The sequence below is a fragment of the Monomorium pharaonis genome, chromosome 2 (assembly GCF_013373865.1).
Source record: "Monomorium pharaonis isolate MP-MQ-018 chromosome 2, ASM1337386v2, whole genome shotgun sequence".
Taxonomy (NCBI): domain Eukaryota; kingdom Metazoa; phylum Arthropoda; class Insecta; order Hymenoptera; family Formicidae; genus Monomorium; species Monomorium pharaonis.
In genome coordinates, this window is record NC_050468.1 from 29,158,707 (window position 1) to 29,182,615 (window position 23,909).

General features: G+C 30.1%; 3 protein-coding genes across 6 annotated transcripts; 1 reads left to right on the forward strand and 2 right to left on the reverse strand.

Moving 5' to 3' along the window:
• Positions 1-669: 669 nt before the first annotated feature.
• LOC105837814 (odorant receptor 4) lies at positions 670-6,494 on the reverse strand. Of its 4 annotated transcripts, XM_012682929.3 has the most exons (10): positions 5,936-6,115; positions 5,180-5,241; positions 3,552-3,729; positions 3,336-3,453; positions 2,891-3,152; positions 2,621-2,779; positions 2,448-2,538; positions 2,220-2,356; positions 1,461-1,593; positions 670-1,386 (listed from the first exon to the last, which is right to left on the reverse strand). In XM_012682929.3, exons 3-10 carry the CDS (start codon positions 3,612-3,614, stop codon positions 1,336-1,338), a joined length of 1,014 nt encoding a protein of 337 aa, XP_012538383.2. In that variant the 5' UTR covers positions 3,615-3,729; positions 5,180-5,241; positions 5,936-6,115; the 3' UTR covers positions 670-1,335. The 4 variants fall into 4 exon arrangements, with proteins under 4 accessions (XP_012538383.2, XP_028047650.2, XP_012538391.2 ...); XM_028191849.2 differs by lacking the exons at positions 5,180-5,241; positions 5,936-6,115 and adding an exon at positions 6,199-6,494 and having other exon boundaries at positions 3,552-3,671; XM_012682937.3 differs by lacking the exon at positions 5,180-5,241 and having other exon boundaries at positions 3,552-3,725.
• Positions 6,495-15,109: 8,615 nt separating this feature from the next.
• On the forward strand, positions 15,110-18,656 carry LOC105837015 (cyclin-C). Its single transcript, XM_012681462.3, has 5 exons — positions 15,110-15,436; positions 15,514-15,620; positions 16,553-16,759; positions 17,033-17,284; positions 17,479-18,656. The coding sequence occupies exons 1-5, from the start codon at positions 15,405-15,407 to the stop codon at positions 17,679-17,681; spliced, it is 801 nt and encodes a 266-aa protein (XP_012536916.1). The 5' UTR covers positions 15,110-15,404; the 3' UTR covers positions 17,682-18,656.
• A 386-nt stretch (positions 18,657-19,042) lies between these two features.
• On the reverse strand, positions 19,043-23,415 carry LOC105837014 (general transcription factor IIH subunit 4). Its single transcript, XM_012681461.3, has 7 exons — positions 22,556-23,415; positions 21,272-21,396; positions 20,902-21,107; positions 20,654-20,827; positions 19,731-19,817; positions 19,440-19,655; positions 19,043-19,356 (listed from the first exon to the last, which is right to left on the reverse strand). The coding sequence occupies exons 1-7, from the start codon at positions 23,070-23,072 to the stop codon at positions 19,275-19,277; spliced, it is 1,407 nt and encodes a 468-aa protein (XP_012536915.1). The 5' UTR covers positions 23,073-23,415; the 3' UTR covers positions 19,043-19,274.
• Between the last annotated feature and the right edge of the window lie 494 nt (positions 23,416-23,909).

Below are 23,909 nucleotides of genomic sequence, written 5' to 3' on the forward strand. Positions count from 1 at the left end.
TTTGGAGATTTACTGTTATTTTTTTTTCTCGCAGATTATTCATTCTGCAATGTTGCAGATCTCTTCTCAAAAAGGAATTAAATTTCCTAGAAGAAGTTAAAATCGAATTTAAGAATAATTAAAGTCGATTAAAGTCCTATCTTTCATAGCAGCTGAAAATCAAATAAACATTGATCTCAATATTCCCAGTATTGCCATGCTTCTATACATATAATCGAATAATTGTTTAAATAATCAAAATTATGTAATCATCTAATTAACTAACTTCTGTGTTTTTATATTAACATGTTGTTTTTGTGCGCTCAATGACGTCAACAGCAGAGAGCCTTGTATTTTTTCAATTCGTCTTTTTTACAATAACATAAGTTTTTTTACACAAAAGATAATTATTTCTTATGTTACTGATTCAAAATGATCGATGGAATGCTATCTAACTTAGACAATTAGAAATCTACAGCCATTACATTAAAATTAAAGGCAAAATATGATAATTATTATATGTATGTGCAGCATTATCCGATATACTCATGCCGATTATTTTTACGTAATAATGTATTCTTGTACTTACTGCTCGACTGTTGAATTTTGCATAATAATTCTCCGATGGAATCTTGTTAACTTTTTTTACGTTTTGGATTATTTTAATTGTAAATCGTTATTTTATGCGTGTTTAGATTACGAGAATTAAAGCACTTTATTAACACTTGTTTCTGTTTTTTTTATCATCGACATTAACCAATGTTAATTAACAGATACAATATTTTTCGTTTATCACCCTCTAAATTAATTATTTTTATCATATGTCTCTTTGCCATATTAAATTTATAAACATTACTTAAAAGTTTGGACATTGAAAGGTGTTAAAGTTTCTTAATATTTGTGTCAACTATCTTGTGAGTTATGAAATCAGAGACGGGAAAATTGATAGAGAATACACATATAAATGTTCTTATAAGTTACGTCTATCAGTTTTTTAACGATGAAGTATATTTTGTTTTTATTAGTTTAGGCGATCGGACTTTTGATACTAAAAAAAAGATAACAATTGTAATTTTATAATGGCAACAACTATCTTTAAATTTTATTAACACACAAACAGAAAAATAAATCTATACAATATATTTTGAGCATAAGTAGGTATATATGGTAGTATCTATCTTATCACATGCAGTTGATTTGTCAATTCTCAATTATTATTGATTTTTACTTGTCATTGTTACGTTAATAGAATTAGAATTAGAATTAGAATTTTGCACGTTTACGACGAAACATCACTCAAATACCTAATTTTTTCACTTAATAATGTAATTTCTCTCCTTTTTCATTTATCATAAATTACTGAAACGATGACAGAGCGGTGAAATAAGACAAGGCTGCCTGCATCATCTTAAAATTAAAAATAACTATATATTTCCGCAGTACTGTAGACACTATAAGAATTAGATATAAGTTTTTCTTACAGAAGCATAATTCGCCATCGACAGCACGTATATTTTGCCAGCCGTTAATGTACAAGGTACAAGACACCTATAAAGTAATATGCTCAATAGCTGTGTCGTTCTTCGCGACATTCTGTACCACAGCATATTGTATCTAAAAATAATAATAATTTAATATAAAATTTGTATCTTTCTCTCTCTATAACAATTAATATTCTTTTAAATATCTATTGGAATATTTAAAATTTGGAAAGAGCAAAGAGGATAATAGAAAATATTAGTTCTTAATTTATTTAGTTTATTATTTACTAATTAAAAACTAAATAAAATACCTAAGAAAATTGCACAGAGAGAATTTTCTCTTAAAATTTATCCCCAAAATTATAATAGTTGTGGAACAACATAGATTTCTAATTTTGCTCTAATATGTTAGTAAAATTTAACCAAACTATCTTATATTATATAAAATAATTTAGTTAAATATTACTAAATAATATGAATATTAAATTTTATTAGAATTATAATAAAATTCTTCGAAATTTACTGTTTTTTTAGACTATTATGATTTTAAAGATAAATTCTGAGAGAAATTGTTTTCTGTGTATAAAATATTAAAAAATAAACAGAACAAGTTTATTCTCCTTTACTGAATGTGAGCCTCTATTGAGGCTCGGAAATTGTACAGACTCTTGTACTCTTTCTCGAAAAAGCTGTTTGCATTTTACTGTCTTTTTTTAATTTTTCTACTTCGTGCAAATAACTTTGGTGTGATATAAATACGCTTTATGGAATAGGTCTCCACTATGATCCATTATCATTTGGCCAGGATAACTCAAAACGAAAAGATGTAGGAATGCACCTATTACCATTGATACATATCTGATCATCTCTTCTTTATGATCCATTAAGGAAAGTATCTGCAAGATCGCAAAGCCCAGATTGATTAATTGGTAACGCGAGACGATTTCTAATCGGCAATCTTTCTCAATTCCTCTATATCACGCTTACTTGAATTCCGAGGAGACTCATAACGATGATGGTAACGAAGAGCAACAAAAACGAATACATCTCAAATAAAGAGTCCAACATTTGGGCATATCTGAAAGATTATTTTTGGTATAAAACAGATACAACAGATACAAATACCTCGCGGTATGTACGCAAAGATATTCCAAACTCACTGAATACTCAGCTGGTGTTTCCGCAAGAGGAGCACCAGTTCACGATAGATCTTCTCATCGCAATCTCGCGATTTGCGCTTATCACACGTTACCTCTATGTCCTCGTCGAGACGATCTTTCTTCAAACTTATCTCCGACGTCAGATTTTCTAATCGGTGCCTTTGAAATACGATCAAAATTTTATCTACATTTAAGAGAGAGGTAAATTTTTTTCTTCTGGATTGAACTAAGAAAAATTTTTCAGAAATATAAATAAGTAGGCTACGATACCCAATTGCGGCGAACAGGCTGCACGCGTGTTGCGTGAGCGATATGTAGCACGTATCAGTTATTATCATGAGGCTCATGGCTATCACAGTCGTCAGATATGCGTGGAGTAATACAGGATAATAATACACCTCTCTGTCGAAGCTGTAATCGATATCGAATAGGTACTTGTAAGGCCGCGATTTATTGAGAGGTACGATGAGATCCAATAATTGGGGCGTTACCGGTATCAGCATATAGAGGGTCATCAATGAATAGATCATAACTGCAAAATCGCATTATTGTTACGCTATGTAAAAACGCAACAATGAGCAAACGATCGAGCTGCATTGTTTACAATTAGATTAGATTGTGCAATTCACGATGACACGCGTAGAAGTGAGCGCGATAAGCGTGACGAGCTGATGTTAAACAGAACCACAAGCGATATAATTTATCTCATTATTACCGGCGTAACTTATCGTCAATTTCCTTCCTACGATAGCGTATTCGTGCATAATTTGTACCTCCAAGGAATGCGTGAAAACCCGCCAGTGATAGTCGATGAGCGACAATAGTTGTTCTATCTGAGGACGATGAATAAAACGATAGGCCACACATTTAAAGATAATATTGTGCCATTCTTTTTAAGGATTTAAAGATCGCGGCACGCGAGAAATCTTACATTTTCACTTTTCAGAACTATGATGAATAATTTAACGTAACCGCCGATTGTTATTATCACCATGATGAAGGATTCGCAGTCCTCGGTAACGTTTTTCCATATTTCGGACAATCTTACAAACTGAAAATCGACGATAATAATTGCAAATATCTCTGCGCATCTCTGATGTTCCACCTATCTGCATTAAAAGCAACATTTAAATAAATAATGTATACGATTTGCGTTGAAAATAATTTTAAACGCGATATAAATCGATTTTTTATCTTTGATAACTGTCGTAAACAAAACATATGTTATACATATATCTTTGATTTACAAAAGATATATATAATCTTTTGTTTAGATATAAATTTTTAACAGAAGATGCAAATCGGGGAAAAAACCATTTTGATTATAGTTTTTCTTCGTAAATCAGAAATTTGCATATTCTGATTGTGCATAAGTATGCGCTATACTCTTAAGAAATTATGATTATGAAGGAGAAATCCGATACTAATCAAAGCCGACCAAAATTTGTAAAAAAAAGATGATAAACCGTGAAATATGCTCGTTATAATATTTCATGATCTAATAGCTAAACTCTGATTCGATACTTGTTTTTAAAGATAACTATTACATAGTTTTCATGGCATGGCTGACTAGCTTAGAAGAAAGTCAGTAATATTGGCATATTATACAATTTTATTTTTGGATTATATGTTTTAACGCTAAAAATAAAGCTTCGAAAACTAAATGTAAACTAGAAAGTGTCTTTTATCAGATAGTATATCAGATATTTATAATACTATCTCATATTTTATAATAATTAATGTTTTTGCAACATAATCAAAAAGAAACTTCTGAGAAATTGGATTCCAAAACTGGCATAATAGGTTACATTTTTCTTTTCTTTGTCTTTAACATAAGTCATTTATACGAAATATTTACAAGTTAATATATTACGAATTGAAGCCTTTCACTTTGATGTAAAATATTTTTTTATTGATTGTAAAAAAAACTGCTATTTCACAAGACGCACACAATATATAGCGCAATTATATATAAAAAATTATATATAAAAAATCATTTTTAGCAGATTTTTTACAAAAAACTCACAAATATATAACTATAAGTTTTTATTTCTTTAATTATCTAAACAAATCATATTTTTATCAATATTATTACAATGCAAGGTTTAGTTTCTGAAAAATAAAAAGATGCCGCTTTAGACTTTCTCTATATTTTGTGAAATTATATGTGTACAAGTTGCAATAACATTTCCTCCTAATACCTGAAAATAAGAACCTATCAGGAAATAATACCTGGAAACATTATTTTGTATATCAGTATATATGCAAAATAATTTTTCTAGCAATGACACCTTCATTAAAATTTTATAAAGTAAATTTTTTAAACGCTTTATAAATTTCTAAACCTTTTAAACTTGTGAAATATTCTATTTAAACTAGTAATAAAAATGTGAAAGTATAAGAAGTTGCTTTCCAAAGTACCTATTTATGTTTTATCATTATTTTTTGTTTTTATAATTTAAACTGGATTTTCTATTGTAGAAAAGTAAAACGTACAAATTTCTATTACTTATGTAAATGCTTGTTACATCTTTTTTTTCATAGAAGATGGCATCTTACCTATATACGGTATGTTGAAGAAGATGCCAGTCTTGTTGAGCTTAACTTTTTTTTTCAAAAATCTGGAATATTAAAACATTAATTGTGTGACTAAATAAAGGTTTCAAGAATATTATATTAATTTTATTGCAATTTTTTTTACTTTTATATGATAGAAAATGATTATTCTAGAAAAAGAGTGGCATCTTCTTTTGAATTTATCTTGTTCGTAATATCGATATAAATGGAATTAATTAATTATTTATTAGACACAATAATGACACAAAGATTTATAAGTACATCTTAAATATTTATGAGAAGTTTGAAAAAATTGCCAGAAGGTCATTCTCAAGACGCTTTTTCAAAGTCATTTAAAACTTAAAGAAGTTTTATTTAATGTTAATTTTCTGAAGTGTTCGCTTAAATATTTACACATGCGGTTGAACACCTTGAAAAGTATTAATAATTCAAAATTACTTGTGGCACATTTAGAGCACAGACTTTTGCAAAACACATAATGCATAACGCATAAGAAAATTAATCAATCGAAGGTCTTTATTTTTATTCTGGGGAGGAAACTAAGCTCTCTGTTTAATTGGTTCTTTTATGCGTTATGCATTATGCGTTATGCGTTATGTGTTATGCGTTATGCAAAAGTCTATGCTTCCGCTTTTAGTAGCATGAATTAGTAGCATTATTCAGAGGTATAATTTTATTGAGGCACGATAATAATTTTAGACGTTTCTCCGATATAAAGTAACACACATGCATACATACGTGTATTTTTTTTGGCGCGCAAAAGTGCGAATGTTTAATTTATTATATTATCACAAAAACTTTCATAAAGACTTCACGATTTTGCGAAATTATTGCTGCACGCTTCTCTGATCATGTCTAAAATAAGCGACACGTGTGCCAGCTACATGAATATACCTTTTCCCTCTCTCTCTCTCTCTCTCGCGCGCGCGCGTGCACGATTTTTATTCGTACAGCGGTTTTTCACACAAACACCCGGGAGCGCAAAGAACGAATATAAGTACCTCGAGAAAACCGATGCAGAAAATAAAAGACGTTACTATCGTCGGCAACAATATCTTCATGAATGTACTTTGCGTCGGCCAACTGCCAAGTTTCGACATGAGGATCTTATTAATATTGTAATAACGCCTCACGGCCGACTGCATATTCTCGACTCGATCGGTCTCGTCTCGTGGCTGTCGGTTCTCCGTAAAGATCCACGACCGATACTTTCCGCACGATCCCCTGAGTATACCGTGTCGCCCATATTCTCTAATAATTCGTTATAGGGCGTTGCGTACTTAGCGTTGTCTGTGATAATCACAGGTTGTCGAGCGACGCGTGCCAAGCGTAACATCCCGCGCTCCTTCATTTCTTATTCGCCTCTTGCGCGCTGTCAGTGGCGAAGAGAAAGAAAACGACGGAGAAATTATACTTGGCGAAAAACGTCAATCACCGCGCGGTAACATACATGCGATACTCGTCTAGCAGTATATATCTCTCTTTCCCTTTCACCCTGCAATTCCCACCGCGTCAAAAATTTTAGCCTCTTTTTTTTTTCTTCTCGTGAAATATGTCATATCATAAATACAAAAGAAGCGTATACTAGTTAAAGTCACGAAAAAAAAAACGCGCGGTAGAAGTTAAGTAAATTACAACATCTATAAGAAAAGGAAATTAACGCATAACGTGAAAAGACCGGGGAGGATACACGTCACCGTAAAAATCTAATCAATGAATAATTTATTTTCGAATACTTTATCTCAAAAGTCGTTTCGGGTCGGTCCCACAATCTACTAACAGTAGTAGATTATATCGGTTACATGTCAATTGGGAATTTGCATGACTTAAAAAAAGAATTGCATTTTATAATTTATATATACTTTTAATTGCGATTTTTTAAATAATTTTTTAACAAAAATTAAACGAGAAAATAAACAATAAAATATTGCATTATTTGAAATTGCCGAATACGATCCGGAAATGACCGAGTCCTCTCAAACGCTCTGTGACGTCACACTACATACCCGAAATATTTTTATGCAGTAAAACATTTATTTATCTTAAAAATAAGCAAAAATAACACATATTATAAAAGGTGTTTTTTACTACAACAGTTAAAACATCACATAAGTTGTTCTTTTATGTACCTCAAACTAAAAATGTAAGAAAAAAGTGGTTTAAAAATGCCTATCATACTGATGAATAAGAAAAATAGAGTTATTTTTGTTACCATGTAAATTATTATTATAAAAACATATTTTATGCTTTAATTATATAATATTTATAAAAATATAAAACAATTCATATATTCTTATAAAAATATCTGATAACCTAAAATATACATTAAAAAAGGCTGAAGAAATGCTGCACAATAAAACACTATAAAGCTGCGTCCCACTTGATGTTTGCAACGTTCATGACACCATTTCATCCTTATTTAGCAAAATAAAGACCAACAATGCTCACGAGTGTTGTAAGCTAAGTGGGACGCAGCGTAATATGGTTTATTAAACTATTGCACTATTGTGACGTCATTCATGCAATGTAAGCCAATCAAAATCGTTTTTTTGCAGCACAAAAAATTTCAAATACAATTAAATTTTATTTTAATTTTTTAATATCTATGTACTTATTAAATATTATAAATATTATAAATTTTATTATGAACAAATTTATAATAAAGTATATTAAAATTATTAACAAAAAAAAAACATTTTTTTCATGCAAACTCCCAATTTGTATTATAAGAAACCGAATAAATTGATTCTTATTAATGATAAATCAGGATAAAAATGAAACAAACACTTTTTACCGAGAAAGACAATGTAATTCTGGCGCCTTTTAAAAAGAAAAAAAGAAATGTACGACGTAATCAGCGGTAATTTAAGGAAGTGGCAATTATTATAAAGTAAAATCAAAGTTGGATAAATAAATATATTATTTTTACTGAATAAAATAAAAATTAACGACTTATAGAATTAATTTATTTATGTTAAACGTTACATGAACAAAATATTAGCTTAAGAGTTATATTAAGATTAAATTAAATGAAAAATTACACTGTGTGGAAAAGAAATAAGTTGGAGTGCGATTTTAGTTCTGAAGGTTGAGTGTGATGGAGGAAGGAGCTCAAAACATCAGACTATCCTTGATTTTGCTGTTTTATTGGATCTGATTGTGAGTTTTATTTAATCAAAGTTTTTATTTAATGTTAGAAAAAAATTATAGTATTTATTATAAATTATATATTATACATCTTCAAGGGCCGGTTGTTCCAACTTCTTGGTAAACTTACCTATCAGGTAAGCATGTGTCTATCTTCATTTCTTTTCTTAAATAAATAAAGATATATTTATCTAATAGGTACATAAGATATATTAGATAAACATATATTTATCTAATAGGTAAGTTTACCAAGAAGTTGGAACAACCAACCCTAAGAAATTTATGCTGTATAAAATTATTTTTATTACTATTTTCAAATTCTTGAATTAATTAATTACTCATGATAATATATTTTAGCAATATATCAGAAACGTTGCAAAGTTACTACATCATTAGAATATTATATGCTGTATGAGTATTATGAACGGTGAATAATTTAAATTCCGTAATTATCGTTATTTTCTATTACGGCTGCAATATTCATAAGAAGGCGTGAGTATAATATAACAAATGTACTCTAGAGAAAAAGTATACATAATAAAGTATATAGAAAGTATATGTATACAATTTGTATATGTATACAATATTTTTATATCAGTATGATATAAAATATGTATATAATTCTATTCTACATTCTGTCTATTTGGATTCTGTCTATCTGATATTTACGACCAATATACTCTTTAAGTATACAGAAATATCAGTCATGATTAAATATACAGAGAATTTGTGTATCACTGATTCTCTGTATGCTCAACTGAAGACCTTTACGTACGTGTGCACACGTATATAATATATTATACGTGTATACACGTACGTAAAAGTCATACTGTATATTTGATTTATATATTTGGACATTAGTATACGGAGTTTACTACCTAAAATGGTATAGAATTGTTTATACTCTTGTATGTACAATTAAATAATAATAAATGATCAACATTATATTATCTAGAAATTAGTGTATATTGTATTTTGTATGCTGAAATATTGTTAATTGTATTTGCATAAATTTTTGTAAATATAAGTAAATATAAATATAAATTTAATAGCTTTAATAAGTATACTTATCAAAGCTATTTATATTTATTTATTACTTTAATTAGAATATCTAAGAAAGTACAATGTTTTAACAAAAAAGTATTCAAAATTTAATAAGCTTTATAAATTAGTGTACTGTTTATAACATAAATGTTTTACTAACGTAGAATAGAGAATTAAACTTCTATTTATTTTTAATTTATAACAAAGATAGCTATTTTTAATGTTTTAAAAGTAAATCTAAAGATATATATATATAAATTTAGCTTTGTATAACTCTAATTTGAGATAAAAAATTATTCGATATTTTTTACTATTTAAACTGAAAATTATTTTTACATTCCATAAATATAAAGTTTTTAAAAAGATAAATTTATCTTAAATTTTTAAACTTTACAGTATTCTATACAGGGTGTCTGGTATTTTTTTATGGGATGTTTATGAGCAGGTAGAGCGCACGAAACTGAACAGAAAAGTCCTTACCGTTTTTCCATTTTCGCAATAGTTAACAAGTTAGTGACTTGTAAAATTTTTTGTATTAGCCCGGCCTACCGGCAAATGCAAGCGTGCTGAGCGCCCGGCCGCGGCGGCCGCCCCTCCCCAGCGCTTGAACCTTGAGATTGCTAGGCGCACGGGGGGAGTTGTTACAACAAGCGACAATGGCTACGCACAAGCGACGCGTAACGCTAAATTCTCCATTTGAGTTATGATAGTTCCTTACGTTTTTTAATGAAAATAAAATGTTCTAACGACAAAAAGTATGTGTGTACGTGTACATGCATGTGTACAAAAAATATCAGTTTTAATGCTTAAAGAAGTGATTACTAAATTTATTTTTTTAATAAATAACAATTATTTTTAATAAAAAATATTTTTTTGATGATAGTCTTAAACGTCGTAAACGGTCATTATAAATTTTAAAAGAAGCTGTTATCATATGCTCGAAACAAAATTTATGCTTCTTCAAAAAACATTAGAAAATTTTATCGATTAAAATGGAAATGACAACCAAATAAAATGTTTGTTTCAACTTTATATTCTTAATTAAAAATTGAATAACTAGGATATTTATATTTTTAATAAAATTAATCCTTGTACATACATACGCGAGCTAAAGAATAATCACTTCGTGACAGGAAAATGATTATGCCTTAGTTCCGCGATTTTATATCACTATTACTATTTACGCTGATTACTATACACATACACGTAAAAAAATATGATTCTAGTTTAAAAAAAATCAATTATTTACTTTTAATTGTATTTTTTTAAATAATTATTTTATCTTTAATGACTGAAAAGAGTATTCTGTTGATAATAAACACCACACTTTACATAAAACAAATAATGTTTAACATTTTTGCGTATGTACACACACATACACACACACACACAAATTACAAACCAATTCTTGAATTAAGGAATAATCATTTTCCTGTCACAAAGTGATTATTCTTTAGCTCGTGTATGTATGTATCCCCCTCTCCACACACACACACACACACACACACACACACACACACACACACACACACACACACACACACACACACACACACACACACACACACACACACACACACACACACACACACACACACACACACATACACACACACATACACACACATTACAAACTAAAATTTTCTTAAATTAAATAAATATTGTTTATAAGTTTTCAAACATTTAATAAATTCATATATTCGTAAATTTATACGGAGAAAATTTTATAGTAAATTTATGTATGATTTTATTATTTATGATAGTAACCACGAATTGTAAGAAGAAATTTCAGAAAATTATATCATATAAGTAGTGTAAATATTGTCGTAATTTGATGAAAAACATAATAAAAATTTTTATAATTCCTCCTTGGCCCGCGTTTATTATTTACCATAGTAATTTTTACCATAAAGTTTTTTCCGTGTATTATAAATCTATCACAAGGATTAATTTTATTAAAAATATAAATATCTTAGTTATTTAATTTTTAATTAAGAATATAAAGTTGAAACAAATTTTATTTGCTTGTCATTTCTATTTTAATCGATAAAATTTTCTAATATTTTTTGAAGAAGCATAAATTTTGTTTTGAGCATATGATAACAACTTCTTTTAAAATTTATAATGACAGTTTACGGCGTTTAAGACTATCATCAAAAAAATATTTTTTATTAAAAATAATCGTTATTTATTAAAAAAATAAATTTAGTAATCACTTCTTTAAGCATTAGTACTGATATTTTTTGTACACATGTATGTACACGTACACATACTTTTTGTCGTTAAAAAATTTTATTTTCATTAAAAAAGGTAAGAAACTATCATAACTCGAAGGGAGAATTTAGCGTTATGCGTCGCTTGTGCGTAGTCATTGTCGCTTGTTGTAACAATTCCCCCGCGCGCCTAGCAATCTCAAGGTTCAAGCGCTGGGGAGGGGCAGCCGCCGCGGTCGGGCGCTCAGCGCGCTTGCATTTGCCGGTAGGCCGAGCTAATACAGAAAATTTTACAAGTCACTAACTTGTTAACTATTGCAAAAAGGGAAAAACGGTAAGGATCTTTCTGTTCAGTTTCATGCGCTCTACCTGCTCATAAAAATCCCATAAAAAAATACCAGACACCCTGTATAGCTTTATCCTTTATACATTGATTGTATATATCTTTATTCAATCTCTGTATGCGGATAAAGCCAAAATACTATACAAACTAAATATTCAGAATACATAATTTTTTGTATATTTTGAAATATCCATTTCTTCTAGATATTCAATCATCAAATTACGGCATATACAAACCCAATTATACATATATTTATTCCCTACATATATTATTATAATTACTAGATATATAATTTTTAATATATTATACTGGTCAACAAAATTAACGCATACGAAAATTTATGTCGAAATTTTGCATAATTTTAAATAAGTATAACACCGCGAAAAATTATTGCATTTTTATTTTCCGAATAACATTTTAAAGCTTAAACTCTTTACTTTCGAATAAATTTTGGCGATTTTAATTATCTTTTTTTTCACGAAACGGCACAATAATAGAGCTTGACTCGTCAAAATAAAAATTTTTATGCAATTTTCCTGCACTACACCTGCTGTGGAAAAAATCGCGTAGACTTTCTGTTACTTGCATCTTACAACGGGATTTTTCTCTTTATTTGGAGTGGTCGTTCATCGCTGTGCGATTTTTTTGACCGAGTTATCGATGTTTAAATAAAAAGTAATCACTTTGTCGCTTACAACTCGTGAAAAAATCGACGTACAGCATTCAACAAGAAAACAATAGAAAACTGAAAGTTTGCACTTTCGAATACTATTATTGCTTTTTTCGTAGATTCATCTTTTCTAGCAACAAATTACGTTCAAAGATTACGTAAAAAAACGCATATTTGACAATGTTTATTTAATTTAATATATTGTCGTAAAGAAAGATCTAATCATATCGCTAAAGCAAAGTTTTATAGTACGATTACTTCTCAGTAATAAATACTAACGTTCTTTGATCAATTACTGCTTGTAAACGTTCTCATATGTTTACGCATGTCTCAATAATGTCCTGTAGAATTTCGTGCCAAATTTGCTTAAGCGATTTTTCTAACTTATCAATTAACATTCAAAAGTGCAAACTTTGAGTTTTCTATTGTTTTTTGTGGAGCGCTGTATGTTGATCTTTTCACGAGTAATAAGCGATGCAAATCAAAATAATCATTTTTTTCTTAAAATCTCAATAACTTGATCAAAAAATTGCACAACCATGAACGACCACTCAGAATAAAAGGAAAAAATCCCGATGTAAGATGCAAGTAACAGAAAGTCTACGCGATTTTTTCTACAACAAGTGTAATGTAGCAAAAGTTTGTATAAAAAATTTTATTTTGACAGATCAAGCTTTATCATTGTGCCGTTTCGTGAAAAAGAAAGATAATTAAAATCGCCAAAATTCATTTAAAAGTACAGAGTTCAAGTTTTAAAATGCTTTTCGGAAAATAAAAATGCGATGATTTTTCGCGATGTTATATTTATTTAAAATTATGCAAAATTTTGACACAAATTTTCGTATGCGCTAATTTTGTTGACCAGTGTATAATATACAAATTCAATATATAGAAAATATATATAATACACAAAACTTAATACATCTATATTCAATTTCTGTATACGAATAAAAATCTTACATAGATTGAATATCCCAATATATAAGTTTCCTATATACTTTTTGAATATGCATTTTCTCTAGGATAAAAATAGAATTCCTTGTCGATAAATTAAAGCCTGGTCTACAATAGCTGGAGTAAGCATGGAGTAAGAAGTAAGACTAGGCGTAAAAGGGTTAATCCAGTGTAAGAAAGCTGGCGTAAAGGCGTAAGCAAAATAAATTATTTTCATTTCGTTTCACTCCTGCTCCTGCTTTTTTTTTAACACTCCCCAGTGAGAAATAGTACATCGAATCGACATCGATTCGACAACGAAATCATCATTTCGACGTCGATTTAACGTCGAGTTGATGTCGAATTCATTATCGTTTTTCGCTGGGTCGGTCAATCACAGCGCAGAAGGAAATTACTTCTTACTTAATTCTCTTACTTCTTACTCTATGCTTACTCCAGCTATTGTAGACCAGTAGTGTGATTCTGTAACTCGTTAAGAGGTATCGTTTACAGTTGTTGCGCAGATATTTTATATGGTAAAAAAGCTGCGCAACGACAGTATAACAATACCGAACCGACATTACAGGGGCTCAATTCTGTACCGCCTACCGATAAGTATTGGTGTCGTTGCGTAGGTTTTTTGCCATATATATAAAATATCTGCGCAACAACACCGATAGTTTTGTCAGTATGCGGTACAGGGGGTCTATTCTTGAAACGAGGACCCTAGATGTCGTATGCGATATTGTATGCTATCACATACAATATCGCATACGACAATTGAAGTGAGCTTCTGGCCTAACATTTGAATCGTTTACGGATTTAAAGGATGGAATTTTGTCCAAAAATGTGAAGCACTTTTAGTCATAGGGTGCGTTCGGGGAGACGCTAATATTAGCGCTACCAGCATCAGTCCATCTTCATTACTCATTAAAAGTAGAACAAGGATAAACTGTTGATAGCGCTAATAGTGTCTCCTCGAACACATCCATATTTGTATGCAATTTGTATGGGCTACTAGTGCTGCTATCTGTTAACATTTAATAGTACTGTTTACTTAGATTGATTAGTATACATATTTTCTTTTATAGATTTAGAAATTTTTTTCCAGAATTAAAGTACACACATTAATATCAATGGAAACGAATTTCTAAATCTATACAAGAAATACATATAAAATCTCATTAATGACGTGCATGAATGACTCTATATTATCCTCGATCAAATTTCAAAGGCACTTCAGCAGGATCCTCTTAAGAGTTACAGAATTAGGCCTACAGAATAGAGTTCCAGGGGATCCCCTTAATGCTCCATCTTTTAAAGCCGTGCCAGCACCGGTCAACACCGGTCAAAAACGCCATATGAATATCGGCCTTAATGTTGATTAGCTATTTAGGATGATCCTCACGTTGCCAATTGGCCAATTCATAATCTTAATTTTCTGATTGGTTGATCCAATGGAAAAACATCAAGCACCAATTCGTGTTACATTTGCGACCAATTAGAACGAAGTCAAATGGAATATTCGCCCTCCCACGAAGGGTGCAGTCAGCGCCGTCAGCGATCAGCCGGAGCCGGATTCCGGGGGAATTATAGAGGAATGGATCCGTAGGCACGCATTTGTACGTGTAAGATATCAAGAATTTTGTTCTCGTGATTATAATTTTTATACGGAAAAAGATAAATTTTCGGCCCACTTCTTTGTTTACCTTTCGCTTAAGTACAGACTCCGTACTTCGATTCGGTAAAAAAATGTGAGAAAACTATTACTATACGCGCATTTAACGCAACAGGATTTAAACAATTAGCACCGTCTAAGGCGCACTAAAGTACGCAGACGGCTAATTTGGCTATAGAATGGCCGGGAATTTTTGGCAGAGCTCGCATCAGTAAGTACAGAAAATCAGTACCGTAACAGGATCTTAACAAATCTCGATTTTTTAATGAGATTTCTTGTTTTCAATAGCCAACAGTGGTTGCTGGATAAACAAGATTTAATCAGGGAACGTCAGCATGATTTGTCAGTGTTAACAGAAGAGGAATATCAGAAAATATTCATTTTCTTTTCCAGTAGTAAGTTAAAATGGTCTTTCACATCTGGCAGAGATTAATAAACTCATTTTAACCTAGAGTCCGTAATAGAGCATCTATCTCTTGTCTACCTTTCGATTAGCATTTGATAGACCATCAATTCTCATAAATTATATATATATATATATATAACAATATTAGATTGTTTATTAGTTTTATGTGCTGATTTTAATACTTTCCCAAGATTAAAATTTTTTGAAGATTAAAACCAGCAACTTAAAAACTACACGACTTACTTATTATTAACCTAAATCGGCCCATTTTGCTCATCATTCCTTAGTATAAATAATTTTGAGATGTACTAAAAGTTTTAAAACCTACATCTACTTTGTATCTCTGATAAAAATATTATATAAAATTATAAAATATATTTAATTTTTTGCAAATTAAATAAAAAATTTTAAATAAAATTTTATTAATTAATTTTTTAGAAATTAACGATTTAGTAGAAAAAACAAATAAAAATTTGTTAATTTCTAACTAACTGAAAATTGAAACTGTCTTTAGATATATGCTTGCCTATATTTTGACAAAATAATTTTAAAATTATTAGAAATAATTTAATCCTATATGGTTCGTAAAAGCTTAATGTACTTATATCTCAAATGTCAATTTTGAAATTGGTTAAAGCCTATCTGCACGAGTGTAGATTAGCTTTAATTTCATTTCTATTTTTTTCTAATTCTTAAGATTAAAAAGGAATAGAAAATAAGTTAATCCAAATTTCAAGTTAATCTACATTAGTGCAAACAGGCCTAAAAAAATTAAACGTTTACTGAGTTGTTTACTATAATTCATTGTTTATAAGTACAGAATTCAACATATCACATTTTGTTACATGATTACTACAAACAAGAATATCCTATATATATGATATATAATCTGTAACTACATCCATATATAAATCCTGTCAGTGATACAGATGATAGGTGAACAATTAAAATTGAGGCAACAAGTGGTAGCTACTGCAACAGTGTATTTTAAAAGATTTTACGCTCGCAATAGCTTAAAATGCATAGATCCTCTATTATTAGCCCCTACTACAGTCTTTTTGGCATCAAAAGTAGAAGAATTCGGAGTAATTTCTAATAGTAGACTTATATCAACAATGGGAAATGTAAGTAAGTTCCATGATATATTGCATCGACTTGGTCGAGTCTATGTCAGACTGCGGTTTGAAAATTGAAGATTATGAATCAAAGATTAAAATCCAATCAATCGGAACAAAACAGATTAAAATTAAAATTATTTGTCAAATTATTTGTCACGATTAAATTCTAATTTCCAATTCGCAATCTTCAATCTTCAGTGTGCAACTTGATACAGGCTTTACTGCTCTCCAAGGAGCATTTTAATTGAATAATTTTTTAAATTAATGTTCTTTCGTTTTTTAGTTAAGAATAAATTTAGCTATGCGTATTCGCAAGAATTTCCATATCGCACAAATCACATCTTGGAGTGCGAGTTCTATCTTTTGGAACATTTGGACTGTTGTTTAATAGTGTATCAACCGTACCGTCCTTTGTTAACATTAATCCAGGATGTGGGACCAGATGATCAGCTACTTATGCTCGCATGGCGTATTATCAATGATAGTCTAAGAACGGACGTGTGTCTGTTATACCCACCGTATCAAATAGCTATTGGTAAGATACAAATAATGTAATTTTTGTTTTTGATGGCCTGTTTTTAGTTGAATTTTTTTGTATAATTCATCTTTTCTGTTTTTCTCTCCACGTTGAAAGAAAACAGAAAGAAAAGATGTGCAAGAAATTCACCTAAGGACAGACTATTAGTATCACAGAGAAGCTTAATGATAATTTAAATTTTTCCTCAACAGGCTGTCTGCAAATAGCTTGTGTGATACTACAAAAAGATCTCAAATCGTGGTTTGCAGAATTAAACGCAGATATGGAAAAAATTCAAGAAATAGCACGTTATATAATAAATTTGTATGAATTATGGAAAAAGTATGACGAAAAGAACGAAATACCAGCTATACTAGCTAAAATGCCAAAACCAAAGGCCGCGCCGCAACGTTGACAGGAAGCTCTCGATTCGCCAAACGTTTGGGATTCATGTTAATGCAGTGAAATGCTTAAAATAAAGTCTGTCCTTTTCCTCAATACTTATATATTACTATCAGAGATACATAGAGTTGACAACGAATATCATTCTGCATTTATATCTACATAAAAGTTTTAATCCATACAGCTATATTTTAAAATATGTCCAAATAACAATAATAATGCAACATTATTTAATATTTCTATCTTTTATGTATTCGATATAGTGCATGATTGAGAAATCTAAATGCTACAGTTGAATGATTACAATTTAATCCAAATGTTTACTATCTGAGTGTAATGAATTATCCATTTATATTTTTCAATCAAATGTGTGCGAACTATTCGAATCGAATGAAATCGGGTAAAAGTCGATTCGATTTAATTCTATACAATTTGAATTTCTATGAGTCAAATTCAAAACTTTTGAATCTAAGAAGTTTGGTGAAAGCAAGAAAATTTTAAGTCAATATGATAGATAGCTACATATTAAAATGACTATGACTGATGAATAGTAAATATTATTTTTCGCCTATAGATATTTTTTTATTTATATGTTAAAATTTAAGTTATTGTTAATTAAAAGATTTCAATAATTTGGTTCGATTTGATTCGATGTCAAGTCTTGATTCGCACATTTCTAATTTTTATCTACCTACACACTTCATTATTTGCATATATTACTTTAATCTCGATTTAAAACGTAAAGATGTCTCTAAAAAAAGATGTTAATTCGAAACATCCTATATCGAGATTCTCGTATTAAAATTTAATTTAGGAATGTGGTGTTAAGACATTGAATTGACGGCTGTATTCTGGTGAGAAATTTATTTATTATAATGTAAGAAATTGTGTAACAAATTTAGTGTGATAAATCGAATTGACAAATTTTGAATAATTCCTTCCTCATTGCATAAATTTTGTAATTGGAGTAGGAATAAAACTAAATATCTGGAAATTTAATTCCTTAATTCAATATCACATTCGTTGTATTACTCGAGACCTAGTCCTATCAGTGAGAACTTTGGTATAGATTAAAAAATGTATTGCTATTTGTCATTGCTATTCGACAAATAATAAAAATTATTTTACTTTTTTATATTTTTACGTAGTCACGCAATCAAATAATTTCCTTTTTGAATATTCTTCTAATTTGACGCTTCTACATTAATTGATTAAAACATATGAAATGTAGTTGTTTCCTATAAAATATAAAAAATTGTAAGATTTTTTAATATGATAATTTCAGTATGATAAATGATTCCAAATCGATGAAATAATTTTTTTCTCGCATAAATTTCATAAAGTAATATGGAGTAGAAATAAAACAACATTAAATATCTAAAAACTTATTTCATTACTTCAATATCACACTTTTTGCATTATCAAAACCTAGTCTGACCTGAGAAAGCTTTGGCATCGATTAAGAAGAAAACATTCCTCTAATCTGCGTCAAGAATGCTTCTCCAGTTTTTCTAGGCACTTCTTTGAAACAGTTTTCGTAATTACATAGGAAACATAACAAAAAATATACATAGAATGATTACAATTAAATCTTATTAACTGAATATTAACTTGAGCCTTTTGAGTACCGTTTCCAAAACTTTTTTACATCATCATGTCCAGTTTTGGTGACTACCATGGTTCTTTTTCTAGGATAAAAAATATATTATGTCTAATTGCAGCACTTGTCACAAAATTCCTTGTATAAGCTATGTTGTAAAATAACAATTACCTTTCATTTTGCCAAATTAATACACCGGTTGAAACTGCATGATCCCTAAGGACTTCAAAATCAGTTTGCGAAAGAAATTGACTGTATAGAACTCCTTCGCTGAATGAAAATCGATTTCTTTCATTTTCCCATAATTTAATTTGATCTACTATAGTAGGTGGCAGTATAGGTGGACCTGCTTCTATCATCTTACTGTGTGCATGTTGCTGTAAATAGCTGTTGATATAAAACACAATGTATATGTGAATCATTTTTTTACTTGCTCGTTTAAGATATGAGCATCATACATACCCTACTATCTGAGAAGCAGTTATTCCACTCTTCAATGCTTGTCTCACAGAATCTCTTGTTAATATTGATACAACTAAATTTGGAAATCTGTACATAAAATATAATTTATAGTATTGAGTATAAATGTTTAAATAATAATGGGAGAATATATAAATCGAAATGTGAAATATAATTAAAGAATAGCCTTATTCTGTCTTACATTTTTGTGATATTTCTTATGTGATTTTACATACATTTTTAAGTTTATCAAACTGCATGCCGAATAAATTTTCGGCCTTGAAACACAATTCAAAGTTGAACAAGAACTATAAAAATTGAATTAATTTAACTAATTAATAGCGATAATACTAATAAACATATACTATGGTAGCGATAATAAGAACTCTGTCCTACCAAATACTGTAAAGAATTTGTTGCAAAAAATATTTTTGCTAGGATTCGAACTTGCAACCTCCAGACTTCGGAATGGCTTAATCAATTTGACTATTGAAGCTCTTCAGCACCGCTGATTATCACACATATTAAATAGATTAATATTACTATTCTCCTGTTTCGTTTAGAACTGTTTCAAAATTAAAAATTTATTTAACGTGTAATTTATCAAACTTGAAAATTTATGTAAAATTACATGAAAAATGTTAACACAAGGATCTAGTTATAATCGAATAAAATTATTCTTTAATAAATATTAAAAATTCTGAATATATATATTATATTCATGTATTAGGATATCATGTGGCTTTGAGAGTGATGACTCGTAAGTGACAAGTCGCGAGTTTAAGCCTACATCCCGTACATAAAGATTTTATATTTCATTCTCTTCTAAAATCTCTACTATCTAGGGAAAGCCTAGAGAAGCCTTTTAGGTTGCAATGCATAGGCATTAGGCACTACTTCATTAATTTCGCATGTGTTGCACTTACCTATATAACATTTCGCAGAAAAGTCCAAGCAATGCAACTTGCAAGTTCGAATTTGTATAGGCGTAAACTCGATAATTTGTTTCCACAACTATATACCCTTCCTTGTCTGTATCCCTGGTCAAAGGTTTAGTTTCACCTGTAGCGATGTTTAACGCTAATCGAGTTGGATAAAACCTTACAACACAAATTAATGAAAATATCAGTATAGATTATTTTACATTTTGTTTTATCTATGTTTAAATATTCACCTTCCTGCTTTACGTTTTCGTTGATATACAAGTCCAAATTCTCTTAAATGTTGTAAAAAGGTTAAAAGCCCTTCGGACATGCCTTCGGTACTGTAATCTTTACCGAGGGTGGAAAAGTTTAGTTGAAACAGGAAAGTAAGGCACTCTACTAAGTCAAGACCACGTGCCTCAATTGTATCGAGATACTGTAGAATAAAATACCATACCTATACAAAGAAAATATTTGCGATGTATAAATTATATATAAAGAAACTTTGGCTTTAATATTATGTATTATATGAGTATGGAGGAATCAAGTTACATTTAATTATAAAAATATATTTCTAATATTACAGAAATAAAGAAAGTATCTGTGACAAATGATAATTACCTGCGAAGCTGTGTCTAAAAGCAAAAACTGAAAGCCAGCTTGCGTTATAACTGGGCTTCCATCAGCCTCATCTCTCTTCATTAAACCAGCATGTAGAAGAATTCTTACAGCATCAGCTGATATGCCTATCACAACATTTTGTTAAATGTTAATACGTTAAAAAATTAAATAATACTTGTATAACATTAGTTAATTTTTTTATATATTTAAAATATTTGATAAAATTTTATATATATTTTAAATATTTCTATATTGAAGCAAATTACATTTAAAAGAATTTACATTTATTTCTCTGGAACAGTATTTTGTAATCATATATATTTGCAATCAGTACTTTTTTATTTCTATTACATTTTTATTAATTTAATATGGAGTTTATCATATAGGCAACTTACATTGTAATATGCCAATTTACCCCGCTATTAGGCCAAGTTGACTACAACGCAGCATGTTTGTATTTCACTTATTTTAAAAACTATGTCATATACTAAATTGGTTAAAATATGAAAATATAGAAAAATCAGAATTAAATAATTTCTTTTTCAACTAAATTAGGTTAAAGTTAATAACTTATAAAATTCTAATTAACTTAATTATGTTAAAAGATATATGAACAAAAAATTTAGTTAAAAGTTACATTAAAATTAAATTAAAAGTTAATTTTTAAAAACATTCATATTAAATTAAAGTGTCATAATTTTAGAAATTAGATTTCTTTAAATAACAATACAATCACAATATGAATTATTTAATAAAAATTTCATATTTTATTAATAAATTAAGTTTAAATTAAACAACAAAGAAATTTGTTTCTTATGTAGGAATTAATTTTTTCTTTTACATAGGTAAATTTTTACTTAAAAAAAAGTTAAAAAATAAGTTATATACATATTTTTTATAAATAACTAATTAAAGTTAAAACAATTTATTTAAAATTAGCTAATTTAAATTAAAAGTTATTAAAATTTTAACTTCGCTATATAACTTTTAATTTTTTAACTAGTTATTTCCCACTTTAAAACTCTAACTTTAAAAGAAAGATTCTCTTTCTACCACCTTTCTACCTGTATAGTTTAATTACATTTAATACAAATGTTTGCCATTTAATTATCATAAAATAACTTTAAAAGATGCAATCTAAACAAATACATATTTGTAATCTTTTGTAATGTAGTTTACATATAATTTTCTCATACATATATGATATAATTTGATTGTTCAAGAGTCGTATGCCAAAATTATAAAAACTACCTTAATCTCTCCAATGTTTTTAAAGAGTCTTACCCTCCTGCTGCTGGGAACCAACCATGTAGTGTAGGACGCACTCCCACCTCTCCAGTGCATATGAATCCAGAAAGGCTACATCTCGCGGTTTACTGTCAGTCTCCAACTGATTGGACATAGTCCACGGTTTCCCACCACCCAGTAGCACTATCTTGAGGTTCTTCTTGAAGGTGTTGTTTAGGAGCCAGCCTGGCAACCCACCGGGTATCGACGCCTCCTTCCACACGTAAAGCTCGTTTAGAATCTGCACTACCCTCTGGTGCTCCTCGAAATAGAGCTTGGAGCACCAGGACGCTATGACCGCCTGTGGCACCGGCTGCTCGACAAACAGCAGCCTCATCACGTAGTGCTTGGCGATGACAGGCAGTTCGCGGAACACGGCCAGGCATATAGGCGGCTTGTGGTAGAGCTTGTTTAGAGTCTCCGGGGTGCGGGACTTCAAGTATTCGTGCAGGTTCTTGCACTGCAGGCCGGTCGACCGCAGCAAGTTCTTGCCGCCTATTGTCGCGTTAGACATGTCGTGTCAGACAAGTTGTCACTGTGTGATTTCAACACGTGAACAACTTTCCGACAACGCGATCGCGTCGCGATTTCATTTTTTTAAATAGATATACAAACGCGTCTGTCGAGTTAACGTGTGAGAAAGAAAGACAGAGAGGTGTCGGCTATGCCGGACGAGATTTGTATAATAGATATTATTTTTAACGCTCACAAGTTTATTTTTTATTCAAGCCTCTGAACGTGTTAACGCGCATGATGATTATTTTATCACAAAGCTATCGCGCCTGTTGTAACTTGTAACTTGCAAGTAGTACTCGTCGCTCATGCCGGGATAAATAAAATACACTCGTGTAAAGAAACACTCGGGGACGTTAGCGACATAGGAAGAAGAGTGGTTAAAGAGGACACTAAAACGAATGATTGTATAGAGTCCTCTATTGCGACAGAGAGGAACCTGAGAGCGGCCACCGCGGTCTTTTTCTCATGCGACCTAGCATCAGCGCCAAACGTGGATATAATGTAAGGTCAGCGGGATTGCTATCGAGAATAAAAAAAGAAAACAAAATTATGAGCAATTTTTATATGGAATATATGAATAATAATAGCTGCAAACCTCCCGAAATTACTGAAATCAATTAACTTCATATATATTATTCCAAGTTAAAGGCATTCTTACTAGAAAACAAAAATATTAAACAATAACATACTAAAGATCAGTATTATAGGTCTCATTCTTGGCGATCACAAAGAACAAATGATGCATACGTACACGTGCATGCACAGTCCGCGCAGAGTCGCAGTACCGCGCGTTTTCTAAACACGTGGTTGATAAAAGGTGACAAAAGAAAACGCT